General features: G+C 34.2%; 1 protein-coding gene across 1 annotated transcript in view; it reads right to left on the reverse strand.

Moving 5' to 3' along the window:
• RBBP8 (RB binding protein 8, endonuclease) overlaps window positions 1–22,044 on the reverse strand; it is a 77,889-nt gene that overhangs the window by 50,112 nt on the left and 5,733 nt on the right. The window contains exons 2-4 of the mRNA XM_007448606.1: window positions 16,336–16,378; window positions 11,839–11,934; window positions 682–794 (exon numbers count right to left, since the gene is read on the reverse strand). Of these exons, the coding sequence (XP_007448668.1) occupies window positions 682–794; window positions 11,839–11,934; window positions 16,336–16,378 (252 nt within the window). The remainder of the gene's footprint in view (window positions 1–681; window positions 795–11,838; window positions 11,935–16,335; window positions 16,379–22,044) is intronic.

A 22,044-nucleotide genomic window follows, 5' to 3' on the forward strand; every position in this document is an offset into this window, starting at 1 on the left:
CAAACAGAAAGATAGATAAATCTGGACCTGTAAAGATATTTATTATATACTTAATAGTAATTACCTCTGGGAGCAGAATAAAACTATGTTCCTTCTATCTCTTTTTAAAACAATCAGCACACATTCATATATTCTTGCTTGAGTAACCAGAGGACAGCAATATAATTAATAGAAAAAAAAAGTCAAAATACCAAATTAGTTTGGAAAAGAAGATAAATGTAAGAAAATCCTACATAAAATGGTAAGTAGACTAAACTAAAAATGGTATACTTGTAATAGTGTGTCCAAAAAAATTGTGAAAATAAAAAATACACCTTTGTAGAACACTAAATTGTCTGCTTTGTATTTAAATTTACTAAATATAAATAGTTGAATTAATATGAAATAAAACCAAAGAAGCAAATATGGATATAACCAAAGAAAATCTGCTTCTTGTCTTACAGCCGGTGAGACTTTAAGGCCAACGAGGACAGTACTTGCACAACCTTTCTGTACCCTAGTTCTTACTAAAATAAGCATGAGATTAAATCTACAAAAAGGGAAAAAACAACATTTGAACTTTTGCCTAAATAAAGAAAAACATATGTAAACAATCCATCTGATTGTAACCAATTTAATAACAGGTTTTAACAATAGCATACTATGCTTTACATACTTAATAAATGAAGAAAGGAAACTCACTAAGCTCTGTGATAAGTTTAAGATTCTGCTGTCGAATATTTTCAAACTCTTGTTGTTTCTTCCGCATATGTTCTTCAGTTACTGCACAGCGATCACATAATCCTGCTCTTAATCTACAAAACAAAAACAAAACATTTGCAGAGTAGAACTTAAATGTTCTCATCAAAAAATAAAAAAATATGTGAAGTGATGGATATGTTAATTAACCAAATGGTGGAAATCCTTTCACAATATATACATTTATCAAATCACCATGATAAATACTTTAAAAAAATAATTTAATTTGTCAATTATACCTCAATAAAACTGAAATTAAAAAATTTTTTTTCAACTACTAAAAGATACTTATTCATACTTGAATTTCAAGATTTTTACATTTTATGAAGAACTAAAGAATTTACTTGGAAAATACAGAGAAAATTAACTAGTTATTATACCTTTAACATATTCCCAAATAGGCTGAAATCATGCTACATCATTTTCTACAGACGGCAATTCTGTAAAAATCTGCCAATTTTAAACTCTACTCAAGGGAACTTATTTATTGAAGCTCCTTTGTTTTAATTTATGAGAGCCAAAATATGAACCCAGTCTCATACCAATGGACAGAATTTTATCTTAAGCAAGCTTGCATCTGCTTAGCATAGCATATAACACATAATGAGTGTTCAACAACAAAGTTTTAGTTGAATGAATACTAAAGGTCAAAGAATACAAAGTTTAAAAAAAAGTAATGCTCTTTTCAGCATTAAAAAAAGACTCCAGTGTTAGTAGAAATTCACAGTGTACTACTATTTTTAAAAAAAAGAAAAAAGATTACAAAATAGCTTTTACTAATTATTTGTGAGTGCTGAAGGGAAAAGGGAAATACATATATTACACAGGAGGGGTGGGTGATGGAGAGAAAGGTGTATTTCAAAATGTTAATACAGTTACCTTGTAGGTACCAGTAATACAGAAGATTTTCTTTTTAGTGTTTTGCAATATTTTTCAAAATTTCTCTAATTTCATTATTTATATAACCAGGAAAAAATATCGTTGAAAAAAATGACACATATCCCACATTAGGAATTTAGAAAATATAAAATCTAAGATAATCATTTTAACTCAATGACCTAAGTCAATAAGATACTAAGTACGTGAGTGTCTACGGAAGTCATAGCATGGTAGTACATGCCATGAATTTTAAAATAAGGAGACAAAACATGAAAACTATACAACTAAAACAAAAAATAAAAAGAACCTAGAGATTTTTATATAAAAGTAAAACTCATATCAACAGTGTTGATATGGATGTAAAAAATAAAGATTAGAGAGCATAGGTTGCATTAATAGGACTACAATTTCTAGAATGAAGGAATAAAGAATTGGGCAACATGGTTTAATTGGAGTACATTCCAGAACAGGAATTAGGGCAATCAAGATCTAAGTAAAGATGACAAAGTGAACATCTGCATCTACTGTTGCTTCCTCCCCAAATCCCACAAAACTACAGTAAAGACCTGTGTATATTTTTAAAGACACAAGACTATGAGAACTGGGAGAATGGGAAAGAAAAACAAATGAATTAAAAAGCAAGGAGCTGGCGGACAAATAGAAACTGACCTGAGAATGCTGAATCGTAGGCTAACAATGGGAGAAGTCTAGAACTCTTGTCCAAAATGGTAGCCACAGCCACATGTGGCTATTTCAATTTAAATAAATTAAATTAAGAGAGAAGACAAAAAAACTAGAAGATTATCCTAGAAGGTCCATCATATCAATAATAGGAGTTATAGAAAGAGCAAGGTGGGGGCAGGTACAGAAAAACAGGAACAGAGGAACAAAAAAGACTTGAGACATACAGAAAGCCAAACGACTAGCATAAATCCAACCATACCAATAACATTAATCATGAATTGATTAAACACTCCGATCAAACGGCAGAAACTGTCAGACAGGACAAAAAAAATAAGATCTAACTATATGCTGTCTACAATAGACACACTTTAGATCTTAAGATACAAATAGGCTGAAAGCAAAAGGATGGAAAAAGAAATACCATGCAAACAAAAACCAAAAGAGAGCTGGTTATTAATTAATTAGTATCAAACAAAAGAGACTTTAAGGTAAAAGTGTTACTAGAGACAGTGAATTCTATAACAAAAGGGTCAATTTATTAGAGATATAACAATTAACATTTAACACAAAAGCCCCCAAATATGCAGAGCATGCATTCAACACGAAAGCCCCCCCAAATAGGCAGAGCAAAAACTGACAGAATTGAAGAAAGAAATATATAAATTCGTCAATAACAGTTATAGACTTCCACTCTCAATAGTGGATAGAACAAGACAGACAGATAATCAGCATAGATATAGCAGACTTGAACACACTACCACCTAAACCTACCTGACATCTACAGAACACTCCAGCCAACAGCTGCAGAACACACATTCTTCTCAAGCACACTTGGAACATTCTCTAGGACAAACTATTTTCTAGGTCACAAAACAAGTCTCAATAAGTCTAAAAGCACTGAAATCAGACAAAGTATGTTCTCTCACCACAATGGAATTAAATTAGAAATCAAAAAAGAAGGAAAATTCACAAATATGTGAATCTTAAAAACAATGCACTTCCAAATAAGCAATGAGTTAAAGAAGAAATCACAAGGGAAATTATAATAATAGGGCTGTAGCTGAGTGAGTGCCCCAGTCTAAAATCCTACCCAGGTCAAAGGATAGCTCCTCATTTTCTTATTGAAAAGTAAAGCTCCCATAACATATACAGAGTCCTCAGTTGACTTTCCTATTCATAGGAAAACTCCTGGGGGAGGGAGAATTGGGAATGGCTGGGGTAAAACAGATAGACAATTAAAAGCAGACTACATATACCAACTAATGCAGAAAATTCATTGCAGTCATACACTACTAAATACAGACAACCAAAGATCACTAGTGTATGAAGCAAACCAGTGACATAAAAGAGCTAGTATCCCTGGAAAAATGAGAAGTGATGTTGACATAAAACAAGAAAAGGGTACACGCATACACACGTACATATAAATGATCAACAAACAATAAAAAGTTCTCGGATATTAAACAAGTGATTACCACAATAGCTTCAATAATAGGGTTGGAGAGTAAAATAGAAGAAATCTCCCAGAACATGGAAAAAAACAAGTAACAAAAACAAGACAAAAGATTGTAAAGGATCAGTTTATGACTAAGAAGTGCTCCAGAAAGAAAGAACGTACAAAAATGGAGAGAGGAAATAATAGACAAAAATAGTATCTTAAGAGATACTAGTCTTCAAGTTAACAGGATGACTGGACAGCACAATGAAGGAAACACACACACACCATTATGAAATTCAGAACTAGGATAAAAAGATCTACATTCCAGAAAGGGAAAACAATCTATTACCTATAAAGGAATGAACATTAGAATGACAGCTTTGGATGCTCACAGACAATGAGAAAATGTCTTCAAAGTTTTGAGGGAAAACTATTTTCAAGCTAGAATTTTATATCCAGTCAATATACCATCTAAATGCAATAGTAAAATAAAAACATTTTCTCAGATATGCAAGACTCTTTGAAAATTTACTTCCTGTGCATTTTTAAGCAGTTACTTGTGGGTGAGCTATAAGGAAAAAAAAAAAAAAAAAAGGAAAAACAGGCCCATATTTTTCCAACCATGTATACTAGTATATCTTCAAGGTCTAAAATAGTGCCTGGCACAAGACAGGAGCTCCATAAATATTTGTTGACTAACATGAGTTGAAAGAAGTAATGGAATTAATGTAGGGATCCAGTGAGAGAAATTCCAGAATTGCTGTTGTAGGAAAGCCTAGAAAGTAAATGGTCCAAATTAGTACAGAAAGTTTTTCAGCCCAAGAAGTATGTCATCAAGAAAAAGAACAAAAAAGATTATAATCAAATAGAATAACAGGCATTAAATAATATTAATGACACGATGAGGAAAATACTTCTAATCTCAATAAGAAAAAAGGTAGTTAGAAATTCTAAAAAAAACAAAGCAAACTTACACAAGTACGTCGTTATCATAATAGTTACAGGGTGACTTGAGCAACTGATTTGGGACAGAGTAGAAAAGAATCTATTTGACCTGGACATTAGAAACACTCTCCTTGAGTGGCACAGAGGTCATGACAATGGATCTATAGAGAAGGAAATGAATCCTGGCTCAGCAGTGAATAGTCAATAAATAAACATTGCTCATTATTTTCCAACTTCTACAATCAACTTGTAAACAAAATACAAGGGACTGAAATCTGGTAACAGAAAAGAACATAGCAACTATCAACTTTGTCAATATTTATAGGTTATTGGTTCAGCTAACACAAGGCAGAAGGCAGCAAGAGAGGAAGAGTGATGCAGGTAAGGGTGAAAGCATCAGTATCCTCCTGTGATACAGAGGTGAGTTCAGGGAGACTGTTCACACATCTCTCTCTAAAATATCTTTATGTAAATATGTATATCTGCATAAATGTATGTATTAAGGTCCAAAAAGAAAACAGCACTAAAATAACTTCAAAAATAGGTGAGGGAGGGAAAAATTATTCCTCTTCATAGCAAGAAGTTAACAACTACTGTCTCAAATTGATAAATCAAGTGTTGAAGTGAAAATACATCATTTAGAACTTTGGAGAACTAAAAACTGGGACAGGCATTGGTGAGAAAGAGTGGAAACTATTGGTTGATAATTATACAACTTTATAATGTACATGTATTACTTGAATAAAAACTATAAAACGAAAAACGTAAAATCAGGTAAATAGTACGTTATACTCCTTTTTCGTCATAGCATTTTTTTTTTTTTTTTTTGCAGTACACGGGCCTCTCACTGTTGTGGCCTCTCCCACTGCGGAGCACGGGCTCTGGACGCGCAGGCTCAGCGGCCATGGCTCACGGGCCCAGCCGCTCCGCGGCACGTGGGATCCTCCCGGACCGGGGCACAAACCCGTGTCCTCTGCATCGGCAGGTGGACTCTCAACCACTGCGCCACCAGGGAAGCCCCATCATAGCATTTTAATTTAACAGAAATATATTCTAGTAAACTTTACATAAAATTTTTTTGAGAATTAAGGTACTAAGGACGTACACCTTCTTATCTTTCTGCTATAACACTTAATGTTTTCAGACTTTCAAGCATTTCCAAAGCTAATAGTAAAGTCTATTTATGCCTTTAAAATTCCCAAGGAAATAAGAATAAAGTTCTCTCTAAACTATTCCAAAACCAAGACATTGTTAAACTGTTATAAAAAGAAACTCAATTTTAACTATTGGTTGAACATACTTCACATTTCACTTTTATATTTCTCTTTTAAGATCTATTCAAATTAATAGCTTGAGATTCATGCAATAAACATTCAAATAGTTGACCTGATTGTGGTAAATAATTTATACACAGAACTACTAAGCTAGAAAGGCCAGCACTGACACTGAAAGGTCACTGAAAAACACTGAAGGAGTTAAATGGCATTAATGTCACCCTACCACTTTGTCATTGAAAACTGAACACCTTATTGTTTCCAAGAAATCAACTCTGATATACTAAAATGTCATAAGATATCATGTTAGACAACCTCTTGAAACCCTTAGTTTCCAAGTTTAAAAATGCCACTGGTATAAAGTTATAAAATGAAACAATATTCCCTAACTTGTTTATTACATCTAGTTTTCTCCAGTTAACTGCCACTCTTGATAATACCTGTGAAAAAGAGTCAACGCTTGATTGTTCACTGATCCTAGCTTAAATTTAAATGAATGTGAGAAAACAGGCTAGTTCCTATTCCATCAGCAGGATTCTACTGTTTTCCTCTTGCCTATCTTCAACTGCTGCTGTCAGAGAAAGAAAAAACAGCCTCAATTTCACAGGAGAATGCAATTTCAGTAGCTATAAGCAGGTAAACGGGAAAGAAGAGTAATCCTACTTGTAAGGGCTGAAAGTATCATGCATTCTGAGTTATATTCCAGCCTGTTCACAGAGCTGAAGAAAGAAAAGATTTCAGTTTGCAATTAAAACTTACCAGATAAACAAGTATGCTCAACTGTTTGCTATACCCTAAAAAGATTTCCTCAAACTTATTCATTTTCTTTCAAAAGGGTTTTACTAAACACCTACAGTGAGTACTGTAAGTGCTAAAATACAACAGTGGCCAAGATAATGTCACTTCTTTAAAAGAGTTTACAGTGTACTAAAAAAAGAAAGACAATAAAAAGTAATTACAATAAAGTATGATTCACAACATTAAAGTGGAAATACACAGTACTATGAAACCACAGAGCACAACTAAGTTGAGTCTAGAAGTCTGGGAAGGTCTCCTGAAGAATACATTTAAATTCAAATCCATAAGTAAGAAGAGTTAGCAAGACAAAAGAAGACATTTGGTCAGTATTTCAAAAATAGAGAACCACAAATCCTCTGATTATGAGTACCAATTTTCCCTTTTAACAACAGTTGAAATATGAGTTTCCTAATATTGACAAAAATGCTTTTAAAAATATTAAAATCTATCAGACAACTATGGTTTAACTGTTTTGTTCAGATTTTTCTTTTTTAAATGCCTTCTATCCAGTACAGTGACTGTTTCTTAGATTAAGTGAAATGCTTTAGTTTCTTGAGGGAACCTGTAAATGGTTCCTGTAAATAGTAATGTAATAACAGTACTAGTAAAACACAAACAAGCTACATTAAATTAGAACTTTTTATTATCTAATTTATCTTTACTGAATAATTCCTTTCATCTAAACATCTCCTGATGTTTTCATAATGTGAGCATAAGAAATAAGAATCGCTTCATCTTATGAAGGGTAAACAGCAAGTTGCAGAATTACCATTTAGAAATTTTAACAAAATATATGTTGCTTTTAAAAGGTCTCAGCAAAACATTAATTTTTATAGATATTTAAAGCTTGCTCTAAGATTATCATTCTTACATATGACAAAATTAAAGTAAAATTTTAAGTAAGGCAGAACTTACTAAATGTTACCTACTTTGACATTTAAAGGCAGGATTTAGTTAGTAGCAATTTAAAAGAAAAAGAACCAAAAACAAGCAAAACAACCTTCCAAGAAAACAAGACTAGATAATAGGCAATGTTGAAGACTTAATATTTCAGAGTACTTGTTTTGGTAACTTTATATCAAGCATAAATACTTTGAGATAATCAGTTAAGCTGTAATTCATTTAAACGTTTATAAAATTAAGACAACACACAGACAAGGCATCGTCAAACAGTAGAAATTGGGAAGTTTGAGGGGCAAATTTAACCTAATTATCCATTAACTATGTGATCCTGGGAAAGTTTCTTAACTCTTTGTCAGCATAGTTTCCTCATTTGTAAAACAGATTTATCATCTACCTCACAGTGTTAAGGTGAAGATTAAGTGCTGGAAGGCTGGGTATAACATGAGCCCTCAAAACTAGCAGATCTTACATTAAAAAAATGATTAGATCTACATTGTTCTTGGTTTCACTAAATGAAGCTTCATAAAATGAGGGACAAATCTTAAAGTAATCCCAGAGGGAAATTTCAGATTTAAAGAAAGGAAAGAAAAAGCATGTGAATAAAGAAATGAGCTACACTACTTGTCCCACCCCCAGATTAATACCATGTAATGAATTATAGGCCCACCTACCTAAAAATGTAAAGGTGAACAGAATGAAAGGCAAGAGAACATTTAGGGTAAGAAACAGCACAGAAGTGTGACATCCACCTGAAATTAGTGAAAATAAGATGATAAAAAGAAAATCTAGTTTTTAAAAACTGCAGAATAAAAATGATAATTTTAACAATTAAATATATTAACCGAATAAAGGATGGTAATTTAGAAAATACTTCAATGGGAAGGGTAGGGGCACTCATCCACTAACATTTCTTCTCAGAATGAGCCTGGAGAAGAAAAATTCACTTAAGAAGAGAAGCACAAGATGCAAAGAATAAAAGAACAGCCAAAACTTTAAATCATAAAGTGAAGAAATGTTCTGAAGATATTAGAAAGGAGTGTCTTCAAGAGCTAAGATGAAGAACACTATATCTTGGGGATGAAATGGAGAGCGAACTGTATTAAGCCAATTCGTGTAAAACATAATGAAGACCTTACCTTGTGATTTTTTTTTCAGTGTACTGAGTCCTAAACAACTTGCTAATGATCAACTAAACAGAAAGAATACTGGAAATAAACACAATCAGTCTTTGAGTGTGACAACCATGAAAACGTATCTCCTATTGTGGGAAGTAAAATCACCGCCTCCAGCTGTTGTGCTCTGAAATCCTTCACCCGCCAGACAGGTGAACATACCAGGCATCCCACAGTCAGAAGCCAGCCAATGAATGAGTAGAGCAGGGATACTATGGCTCCAGAACTTTGGCCCTGCCAAAGCTTTCTTAAAACTGCAGTGCAGTCTAAGACCTTCCTTTTTCTCTCTTTTTCAAAAGGGGTAGATGCATGGACATCTCCCAGCTCTCCCAGCCTCCTCCAGCTCCTTCTTCACTTACCTTACAGGTATGTTTCCCCCCAAAATCTCTCGAATATCTAATGTCATCTTGATGTTTGCTTTCTTAGAGAACTCAGACTTAAAATTTTCTATCCTTGGGAATCACTGAACAGAAAGTTGCTAATCTCTTGGAAGGAAGAACCTCATCGCTTGTAGAAAGTAGTGGAGCAGTAGAGATGAGAGAAAAAATATGGTGAAGTAAGAGAAGGAGGTGCTTCAATCATTGGAGAGTTGAAGGCTGAGAAAGATGTGCTCTCCACTCTTCCTGCGCAATCCTGTACTACATATCCAGAGAAAACAGAAGGAAATGCCGCACCACACTGAAGGAAGAGTAATTGATGATTTCCTCTTTGATCCTGGACTAGGGAAGAGTGAGACGGACAGATGGCTTTCTAGTTTCCAGATATCTCAGCTAGAGAGAGGGACTACAGACTAGAGCACTAGAGGTTCGAATCATATTCACCAAACAGGAGGGATATTTTAAGTCTTTTTAAGCGTCCATTATGTATTTTTACTTGCATTATCTCATTTAATGTTCAAAACAGCCCTGTGAAGAAGGTATTGTTAGTGTCACGCCATATGTTCTTGGCTTTTCTCCTACTCTGATAATTCCTTTCTCAATCTTTTTTGCTGGCTGGGTCCTTATTCTTCATTAAACCTTAATTAGTATGCCCAAGGATTCAGCCCTGAGCCCTCTTCTATTCTTTTCCTATACTTTTAAAGATGTCCTTAGGAGATCTTATCAAGTCCCAAGATTTTAAATGCTGTTTATATACAGTTGATGATTTTCAAATTTGTTTCTCTAGCTCTAACCTCTCTCGTTAGTTCCAGACTCACATATGCAACTACCTACTCGACATCTACATTTGGATATAACAGATGCTGTCAGTACCTGCTTGTATCCCTTTGGCATTCCCCTGCTTAAACCCTCCAATGGCTTCCCAATGCAAGTAAAATCCAAATTTTCTGATGTCCCTACAGAATTTAGTTACTTCCCACCTTTCCAATATTATCTACCATTCATCCTCTTACTCATTAAGTTAGAATCACAGTGGATGTCCTAATCCTCAAATATTTCAAAATCTATTTCCACCATAGGCTTTCGCATTTGTCCTCTTCTTATCTTCAGTTCCTCAAGTGACAGCTCTTTTTTGTATCACTCAGGTCTCAGTTCTACTGGCACCTCCTCAGAAAGGTCATCTCTGACATCCATCAGTAGCTCTTCATTTCCCAATGCTCATAGTCACTCAATTACATAATTCATTTTTATTTTATTCAGCTCTTGTAATCTGAAATCATCTTATTTGCAGGCCCACTCCCAATCTTTGAAAATTAAGTAACAGCTCCATGACATACTAAGGATAGTATTCCTAGCCCCTAGAACAACACCTGGAACATAGTAAGTACTCAACTATTAACTGTTGAATTCAATTAAGGAGATAGTGTGAAGTTGGAATTCAGATTCATATCTGTGATTCCAAAGCATATGGAGCCTTTTCCCACAACAGGCTGCCTATTCCAGTAAATGTGCATCCACTGAGATAGCAGTCATGGAAGGAAGAGTACTCAACTTTAGTTTGCATCATGCAGAATGTTAGATTATTCCACCACTAAGACACAGTGGCGAATTCAAACCACCAGCCTTCCTGTAACATATACAAAAATGATAATAATGGAAAAATATTAACTATAAATAAAAAAAGCAAGAAACATAGTTTACTATAAATAGTTCAAGTTCCTAAATAGCACTTATAGTTCAGACAAGGGAAAACAGCAAAATCTGAAAGCCTTTTCTAATGTAGAGTGTTAACCTCAAAGGAGTGGGAAAGAAAAAATTCTGTACACAAGGTGAAGTAACAGGCATTATCTTGGGAATACTCAGTAAAAAGAATCCCTAGAATGCTTGAAAGTGGAGAAATATGCAAGGAAGAAAAGAGAATGGCAGGAGTAAGAAAATAAGACAGGAATAGGGCTTCCCTAGTGGTGCAGTGGTTAAGAATCCGCCTGCCAATGCAGGGGATGCGGGTTCGAGCCCTGGTCCGGGAGGATCCCACATGCCGCAGAGCAGCTAAGCCTGCGCTCTAGAGCCTGTGAGCCACGACTACTGGGTCCGTGTGCTGCAACTACTGAAGCCCGCGTGCCTAGAGCCCGTGCTCTGCCACAAGAGAAGCCACTGCAACGAGAAGCCTGCGCACCGCAACTAACAGTAGCCCCTGCTGGCCGCAACTAGACAAAGCCTGTGCGTAGCAACAAAGACCCAACACAGCCAAAAATAAACAAATAAAATAAATAAACTAAAAAAAAAGAAGACGGGAACAGAATTGTCAAGCAGTTTCCACCTATTTAGAAGTAAAAATGGAATGAAGGCATCAAATGTATTAGAACACTGCTACTCTTGAGCTTGTCCTACAACAAATACCAGATAAAGAAACTTCATTTAAAGGGTAAATTGATGTGACTGCCGTAATTAATGAAAAAACAAACCTGTAAGTTTGTTTTAATTTCAAAAAGTATTTATCCAAAGTTGACACAGAGTTGGAAAAAAGATCACTTTAAGTCTCAGAACTGATTACAAATGAAAACCAATGTATACTCTCTATTAAGAGGGAAATCACCTCTTACACAAGAAGACCCAAGAACCAGACTCACCGATCTTCTAACACTTTAATGGTTTCATGAAGGACCTTCTGTTGCTCTCTCAGCTGTTGATTTTTGGTGAAGAATTCTTCTAGTCTCTGTGCATCTCTAAAAGTCAAGAAATAAGTCATTTTTTTTTAAATGGAAAAATACTCTAACAAAACTATTCTGTCATTAAGAACTCCAAAGCATGATCTCACCACTTACATATTATGAATTCGTTGTATCAGAACAAACAACTTAGAAGGTGAGGTTTGAATATCTTGTTAATCAGAGTTCAAATTATACTAGAATTTGCTCTGCAGTATTTTTATGTTCTACAGAAGTATCTTCCTAAGCACCAGGTATTCATTATACAAATGCTGGAACACAGATGAAGGGGTAAATTCTGATGCCACCACTGACTCAACATTGTCAAAACTGCTATTAAAATGTACACTTACTGTTTTTTTAATTATTTTATCTACATTCAATAATGTAAATAGGTAACTCCACTCATATCATTCCTATTCCAATTATGAGGGATTTGTACTTTCTATTTTACTAATTTTTGTGTTGCTTAAACTTTTACCTGGTATTACTTTTAAGCCAGGGTTTACTGTGAAGTAGAAGTACACAAACCCTATATCCTGAAGCCTAGGTTTGAATCTCAGCTGTCACGTACCAGCTGTGTGAGCTGGTGCAAGTAACCTAAACTCTCTGTGCCTCAAAAAATGTGGATACATTAGTAGTATCTACTTCATGAGACATTTGCAAGGACTAAGTACTAATGAATATACAGCACACAGAACAGTACTGGCACACAGTTAAGTTCTATTTAAGTATTTACCATTTTGATTTGAGTCAGGAAAAAAGAAAGACACCTAAAATTTTCTTCTAGTAAACTACCCGGTTACTTTCCAAGGTTGTGCCATATTTTACCTCTCCATCATTATATTTCAAACAATCACATATATAAAGTATGCATATATTTTAATTCTATGAAAACCCATTAGAAATTGAAATCAGGATTCTCTGTGTCATCTGGAATCTGAAAATACAGGATAATACCGTGGTTCAAATATCTTCTCCCAGCCCTCTCAAGGGTCTGAAATATCAAATCAAATAAAGGTGACAAACCAGTCTGCCAGAAAAAGGAGATGTCCAAATGACTGTGTCAGAATTGCTAAAACACAGAATGTAACGTCACTGGCAACAAAACAGACAAGCAAAACAACTAAGTCAAAATGTCAGATACCAATACGAGGGTACTTCTTATATACTGATTGAATATTTGATATTGAATTGCCAATACATCTAAGAGTGGCCTCCTGCTATACAACAAATATTGTTCTGGTAGCATATGTATGTATATTTGAAATTGTGGAAGTAATAGCTGAAGCTAATAGTAAAAAAATTTTCTAATACTTCTAGAAAATGTATTTAATTCAGAAGCAGCACTAGGTTTTCACTGATCCTATTTTGGGAGTATTCAACAAAAATTCAACAGTCAACATTTCTATTGATACATGTGTAATTTTGTAAATGAATCTGTGTAAAAGAGGAGCATTAGTCATGTGCAGAGACAACTATCATCAAAACACAAGTCTAAAGCAATTAAGTGATAGACAAATATAGTACAGTTACTGATTTCTTTTCTAATTGCTTCTTCCAGGTGGGAATCCCTAGGACTGAGATACCTCACAAATAAAGCTGCTCTAACAATATGGAGACCAGACATCCTGTTACTGTACCCTGACTGTCTATCATAAAATATACTTGGAGAGTTATGGTCATACAGGCAAATCTGAGTTCTTGGTCCCACAATGCAATGACCTATCCTTCTACAAAATAAAGCATCCCTTTAATTCTCTGATTACTCAGGGGATTTAGTTACTTACCCATACTTCCAAAATGTGTAACCCCAAGCTACCTAAGGTAGGCAGGTACAGAGTAATTACAATATATATTAAAAGGTTGCTAAGAGGATCAAATGACTGAGAACTATACAGTGAAGTAAACCATTATTATCACCTACTGAACAACCAGCTGTGTTTCCACTCTTTAAGATTCAGAAATTTTTAGGTGATTTTTGATAAATATTCAAGTCATTTACGAATTAAAGGTTTTTCATGTGGTTGTTTGGTTAGAGGTATGGAGAAATACACTTTGTACAAAAAGTCTCAGTTAAAAAAAAAGTACATTTGTTATAAGCAAATCTACATCTTTAAAAAAAAATTTTATTTTTATTATTTTTGGCTGCATCAGGTCTTAGTTGTGGCACGTGGGCTCTCTAGTTGTGGTGTGTGGGCTCAGTAGCTGTGGTGCACGAGCTTAGTTGCCCCGCGGCATGTGGGATCTTAGTTCCCTGACCAGGGATCGAACCTGCGTCCCCCGCATTGGAAGGCGGATTCTTAACCACTAGATCACCAGGAAGGCCCTAGATCATTTCTAACTATGCCTAATCATTCAATCTGCAGGGAAATGATTCTGATTCTAGCTAAGAGGAAATACTATTCTATAGCTATAAATCTATCATTTAAAATAGTAACATTTTAGAAAATAAAATTACTAGGTCTACAAGAAGGATCCACTTTTAATAAAACTAAATTCCTTCAAAAACATTTAGTGAATGTAGTTTAAAATGTAAAATCAAATAGCAAACACAGTGTTTCTAAAAACTGACCAACATTTTGATTCTAAAGGATGTCATTCTAATCAATGGTTGTTAATCTAGGATTTACAAGGTCATTTACTTCCAACACTGAACCAAGGTACAATATAAAGAGCTCACTGTCTGACTACTTATCAACTCCAAAATATTATACTTTGGGTATTATAATGGTAAGAGGGAACAAGAATTCCTATACAGTATTATTATATATAAAAGAGGAGACTTGTAGAATAACTCCAACAAACAGTAATTAGCTATTTAGTGTAGTATGTGTTAAATCAGCATACCAAGTCACTGATAGTACATACTCATCTTCTGATTAACAATGTTTGTAGCCACCATCACTAGCTGGGCTATAAGCAAAGGTGAAGATGAAAACAACAGAATAAGTGTATTTCATAATTTTTAATCTCAAACCACTCAAAAACAATTTCACCACTGAGGAAAAGCCTCCTTATCAACAATATATTTACTTATTCACTTAATCCTAGAATACATATAAAGTAGTGTCAGAATTAGTGTAAGCCAATCATGTTAATTCAATTCTCTTTGCCAGTTATTATTTAGGAATGAACATTGTCAATGAATTAGAGGACGTCTGCTGGGGGCTGCTTCTGACAAACTTTTATAATTAGTAAAAATAAAAGGACACAAAGATGTTGTGCAAGTGATAACTAGAATGATGACGGCCAGCTTGACATACTGAAGTGAATCAAGACTAACAGGGCAAGTCTGAACACTAAAGATGGCAAAGAAAGATAGAAGTAAGTGATAACCAGTCCTAGAATCTCCCTACTTTGGGCCTTCTATGTGAAAGGATACATCTTCTTTACCATAAAAGTCACTTCTGGTGTTTTTTTGGTCTCACAGTAAGAAAATATGATAAACTAATAAGATATACATCTTAAATTTAAATGTTTAAAATGATACCTTTAAGGTAGGAACAGGTACATTTTCAACATGCAAAGCATTTAAAAGTGTCAGTAATTAAGAATCATAAAATTATTCTTCAAAAAAACTGTTTTAAAAATTTATGATTTCTCATTTCTGTATCTAGGTCATCTTCCAAACATGACTTTACAGGTGTAATGGAAAACTTCACAATTTCTATTTTCAGATTAGCAAAAATAGTGAGGTGTGTTTTGATGAGTGGTTGGTAACTCCAGCTTCTGCTTACAGTCTTGGAAGCTTTAGAATATGAAGGAACTGAGACCTACTGGTATATACTGTAAAGCAAATGCAATTATTATTAGTCACAATGATATTAATTTTTGTTATGAGTAATAACATTCTATTATGCCATCTGTTTCAGATTCCTGAATGCGGAAGGTCTAAAGAACCATGAGTAAAATCTGCTCCTGACTTAGAAAATCAGATCTGATTCTGGGCTTAATAACCAAAACAATTCAGGGGAACTGCTGGTAATTTCAAATTAGTTAAAAGTGGTCTCAGAATATCCATTTAGTTCCCATTTCTTATATGAGTTAGAAATCCCAGACTTATTCTGCTCCCCATCTTGTAGCATCTTAAATTCCAGGTATCAGTCATAGTTGAGAAAAAAATGCCATTAACAGATCAAAATGATTTATAGATCAGTTTCCATCTTAATAAATATTTTAAGGAAAAAGATTATACACATATTAAAATTATGTTAAAATATAAATATATGCAAATATTAACTAAGATTATACTCAAAATTATTCTTTTTTAGAATTCTGAATAACTCGCTGTCAACTACACAAGGTCCACACTAAGTAAAGCTAACTTCCTTATAAATAAAACACTGAATTCAAATAGGACATCAATATCAATTACTTTATAAATAGGACATCAGTGTTATATATGCTGATACTTACAAAATTCGTTCCTTTTTCAGTTTGGTTACTTTTACTTGTAAACCTGAAAAAGAAAAAAATCCTCAGTATTTTATTTATACATTTTATCGTTTCAAAAGCAGTTAATCTAAGTTTCTTTATGAATCTAATGCTACACTATTAAGTTACTTAAGCCTGGCCTCTGAACAATGAGCCAGGTCCCATTAGTTTGAAGAGTGTATTTCCCTCACTTGCACCCTTAGGTCACAAAAGAGTATTTGCAACATTACTGCTCCTAGTCTATTGTATGACAGCCAAATAGAATGAAATTTTCTAAAGTGAGTTACTTCCTAATAGCATGGGCAAGCATGTAATTAGAAGTTCACTATAAATGAAGTTATGTTCTGGCACAGCCTATGTATTTTGATAACAGCAATAGTGCTTATGTAGGCTCAAATCTTCTGGGATTAAAACATATTGTGTCAGGAAGTCCGGGACTAGGAACACAATTGCTTACAAAAAAGTACTTAACATAAGGCAGTACTGTTTTTAGCTCAAGATATGTATTACGTGTGTTATATGTATTTTTAATTTTAATTGAGTCCAATACAAAATAGAAGACTACTGCCTATGGGACTTGGGTAATTACTGTTAAGAAAGCAGGCTGGTGAGCATTGAGACTGCAAGAAAGGATATGAACAAAATAAGAGTGACATTCCTCAGTCTCAGAAACAATAATTAAAAGGAGAAAAACAGCCATTAAACAAACATGAAAATATATCCAACACCACTAGCAATATAAATCCAAACCTCAAAAATTACTTAGCAAAATTATAAAAATTATAATACCCAGTGTTGATGAAAGTGTTGTAAAACTACACTGCCATGCTTTGCAGGAGGTATTATAAATTAGCACAATTCTTTTGGAAAGCAAGCTACAGATACATAACAGGACTCTTTTTCATCAATATCCCACATCTTGGATTCTAACCTAAATAATCCAAACTAAAGAGAAACTCATAGTCACAAAGAATATTGAACAATGTATTGAAATATAAAATGCTTAAAATAGGGACGAGTTTAAGTAAAATATGATGTAACCACTAGACAAAATAATACACAGCTATTAAAATCATTAAGTAAAAAAGAATAAGTCTATTTAGCAACACTAAACTATTTGGTTCTCTATTTTCTCTATGCTATTTTCTGCAATGTGATTATTAAAAGGGGGGAAAAACTTCTGTGTTTACATTTTCAGATTCCTAAACCAATTTTTTTACTATTCTACAATTTTCCCACTTGTAGATGTTATATTCACTTTTAAAAATAGTGCCTAGAAAGTTTAAAAATTGTATATCTACTTAAGAATTTCTTTTATTTGGGGCATAGTTAATCCCCAATAAATGGTTATTAGTTAACTAATTTCTGAAAAATTAAAGATTGACTGTCTTTGGTAGTTTATGGCTTCTAATAAGTTATACATTTAGAAAAGCTTTCCATATAATTTCTATAGAAACATTAATAAATTTGTCACTTCTAAGAACAGGATTTTTTTATTATCTGTTTGAACAACATCATTTAGCTAAGTAAGAGTTTTAGAAAACAGACCTATACATTTCTCCACAATCTCCCCCTCCCTGGTGCTGACTAGGGATGAAATTAAAAGTCATATAGATACTAATGGGGAAGTCACCTTTTCTTACTGCCCAAGAGGTAAGGATTTAATGCCAGGAAATCCAGTTATTATGGAAAAGTAAAGGCCCTGGAGAATTTTTTAGTTATACTTTTGTCCTATATCTCAAATTTCACCTCTAGGAAATGTCCAACTGATATGATACATTTACCCTCATTTCTATGGCCTATAATTTGAATAAATAAAATGTTATGAATAAACCTGTAATCAAATGTTCACAGCAGCTTTATTCATAACAGCCAAAAACAGAAACAACCCAAATATCCTTCAGTGAGTGAACTGTTAAAAAAAAACAAAACGAAACAAAACTGTGGTACATCCTTGTACCACATGTACTACTCAGCAATAAAAAGGAAAGAAGTATTAAAATATGCAACAACCTGGATGGCCTACAAGGGAATTATGCTGAGTTGGAAAAAAAAAAAGCCAACCCAAAAAGTACACCCTACGTGATTCCACATACATAACATTCTTAAAATGACAAAATTATAGAGATGGAGCACAGATTATGGGTGGCCAGGAGCTGGAGGGGTTGGGGTGGGAGGAAGGTGGTTGGGGACTTAGCATTAGGGACCCTTGGTAGTCACAGGGATCTACAGGTTAGTGAATTAAAACACACACACAAATGAGGGCATGTAAAAGTAGCAGAATATAAATAAGATTGATAGATTGTATCAATGTCAATTTCTAAGTTGTGCTATTATACTATAGTTATACAAGATGTTACCACTGGGGTGAACTGGGTAAAGGGTATATACTACAGTGTGAATCTACAATAAGCTCAAAATGAAAAGCTAAAAAAAAAATTATGGAAAAATATTTACCCTAAGAGTTGGAATACTGTTAAAATGTAAATTATTATAATAAAGGGAAACATTATTTTTTCACTGTTAAAAATAAAAACTGGTGTGATCTTTTGATTTTTAAAAAAATCTCTTCCATCTGTCAAGTTCATAGCTGGAGAAGCTTCCTTCTTTTCCAGGTAATGATGACAAACTCACAAGACCTTGAAAGTACTTAGTAAAGCATCAAATCATTCTTGAAGAATTAAGGAAAGAACTTGTGACCCTACTAGGCCAAAGACTAGAGTCAGCAGTTTTTCACTCTTTTACTCTCCCCAAAGTGTGTGAAAATTTACTTGCTTTTAGATTTTCTTATTTTTTAATTTTGGCCGACTCTAAAACTCAGGTCCGCCTTTAGAAGTGAAAAGTGCACCCAAGATGAAACTGATTATTGCCATAAACCATTTTAAGAAAAGAAACAATGAGACAGAAAATCCTTATAAACTTCAAAAGAAAATTCTTGGGAAATACGGAAAGACTACTCTTTTATCTTGTAAGCATTCAACACCTGTGAGGCATTTGTTCTGTCATGCAGATCAGCCCTGAAACAGGTTTATGTGTGTATGTGTGTTTAAATTTTAGCATTTGCCATTCATCAAGTCAATTAGGCATCCACAATTAGAACCCCTATGAAGTGTGCTTTAATCCTGCTCCACACCCATCGGAAGGAATGAGGCTATACAACAATGCAGCTCCTGTATGAACAGGTAGTCTGTTCAAAAAAGTATTTAGGATTGTAACACTGGCAACCAGAGACACCTAATGAGGAAAAAGCGCTCCAAAGACCAAAAGCGCTGCACTACAATTAACCTTATAACGTGTATGTAAATTTTCAAAGAAATGAAACAAGGGCCCATATGTGTAGCCACGAACGTAATACAAGAAACAAATTTAAGTAAGAATTCAGAAATAAGCCAAGAATTCAATTTGTTATAAACAAAATTAAAATCACTGCTATGTTAATTTTTACTCATTCTCGTTTGCTACCCAGAACCAACCATATATGTATGTACTGTCACTGTAAAACAAGTTATTTATGGTTCTGAATTATAAATTGTAAGCCTAATAACACTTTTCTTGATAAATAGTGGCATTATATATAGCTCAAATAATTAAGCTTCTACCAAAAACACAACTACTAGTATTTCTGTAACTGCCTAATCAATTATTTCAACTCCGAAGTAAAGACACTTGTCTTTATGAGATGCAGCCATATTTAAGGTGTGCTTAGTTTACTCTTAAGATTTAATGATCTCAAAACGGGTAAATTAATTTTTTGTGGATATTATCGAATTTATGTTAACACAAATGGAAAATAACATATGAGAGTTAATGATAGTACTTTTTTTATTGAATTATAAATGATGTATAATATTGTTACAAGTGTACAATATAGTGATACCCAGTTTTTTTTTTTTTTTGTGGTACGCGGGCCTCTCACTGCTGCGGCCCCTCCTGCTGTGGAGCACAGGCTCCGGACGCGCAGGCCCAGCGGCCACGGCTCACGGGCCCAGCCGTTCCGCGGCATGCGGGATCCTCCCAGACCGGAGCACGAATCCGTGTCCCCCACATCGGCAGGCGGACCCCCAACCACTTGTGCCACCAGGGAAGCCCCACAATTTTTAAAGGTTACACTCCATTTATAGTTGTTATAAAATATTGGCTATATTGCCCATGTTGTACAATATATCCTTTTGTTTTTGGCCGCACTGTGCGGCATGTGGGATCTCTGTTCCCGGATGAGGGATCGAACCCAAGCCCCATGCAATGGGAGTGCGGAGTCTTAACCACTGGACTGCTGGAGAAGTCCCTATCCTTGTAGCTTATTTTATACCTAGTAGTTTATACCTATTAATCTCCTACCCTATATTGCCCCCCACTTCCCTCTCCCTACTGATAACTACTAGTTTGTTCTCTGTATCTGAGTCTGAGTGAGTCTGCTTCTTTTTTGTTATATTTACTAGTTTGTTGTGTTTTTAAGATTCCACATATAAGGGACATCATACAGTATTTGTCTTTCTCTGTCTATTTCACTTGGCATAATACCCTCTAAGTCCACCCATGTTACTGCAAATGGCAAAATTTCTTTTTTATGGCTGAGTAGTATTCCTTTTTTTTTTTTTTTTTTTAAATGGCTGAGTACATATACACACCACATCTTTATCCATTCATCTGCTGATGAACACTTGGGTTGCTTCCATATCTTGGCAATTGCAAATAATGCTGCTATGAACATTGAGGTGCATGTATCTTTTCAAATTACTGTTTTTGTTTTTTTTCGGATATATACCCAGGAGTGCAATGGCTGGGTCATATATGGCAGGTCTATTTTTAGTTTTTTAAGCAACCTTCATACCTTTTCCCACAGTGGCTACAACAATTTATATTCCCACCAACAGTGTATGATGGTTCCCTTTTCTTCACATCCTCGCCAACATTTGTTATTTGTGTTCTTTTTGATGATATCCATTCTGACAGATGTGAGGTGATATCTCATTGTGGTTCTGATTTGCATTTTCCTGACGACTAGCCTTTCTTAATGACTAGGACACTGATGTTATGGACCAAAATTACTTGCAATTCCTTTCACTGCTAATTTGTGTAGTCTTAATATGAATGTTATCTTTTTGGAGTTTTTGATGAAACATCTAAGAAAATAAATGGAGCAATCCAAAACGGAATCAAGAAATATTTATCCTGTCATACTAGAGCCTCTATATTTTCCGTTTCTTCAGTGGGGCTCCAATTCTGTCCTCAAAAATCTGCCTAGTTTTCTATGAAATTGATTACCTTATTTACCAGATATAGAAAACATTACTAGATGCGATGTTGATGGTAAAACATAGTATGGACAAAAACCATTTATTAAAATGGTGACATTATGAAAAATATTCTAAATTCCATCTTATTACCTGTGCTTTTTAATAATAAACCTGATACTGAAAGGGATTTTAAAAGGCAAAAAAAAAATTGTAGCCAAACAAGTTCAGATGCATTTAAGTTATTATGCATATCTAAGAAAAATGATGTAACTCAGTTACTACCTTCATATCTTTTCTTTCCCCCCCTTTTTTTTTTAACCTGACACGAAGTTTTAAAAGCAAGGACTGAATTTTAATTCCTATATATACTTCAAAACCTGCAAAGTCTGGACAAGTCCATGTTTGATGTCTTTCAAATAGCCTCTTATACTGGTTTCTCCAAGTGGATCCTCTA

The sequence above is a fragment of the Lipotes vexillifer genome, unplaced genomic scaffold, assembly GCF_000442215.2.
Source record: "Lipotes vexillifer unplaced genomic scaffold, Lipotes_vexillifer_v1.1 scaffold168, whole genome shotgun sequence".
Lineage (NCBI taxonomy): Eukaryota > Metazoa > Chordata > Mammalia > Artiodactyla > Lipotidae > Lipotes > Lipotes vexillifer.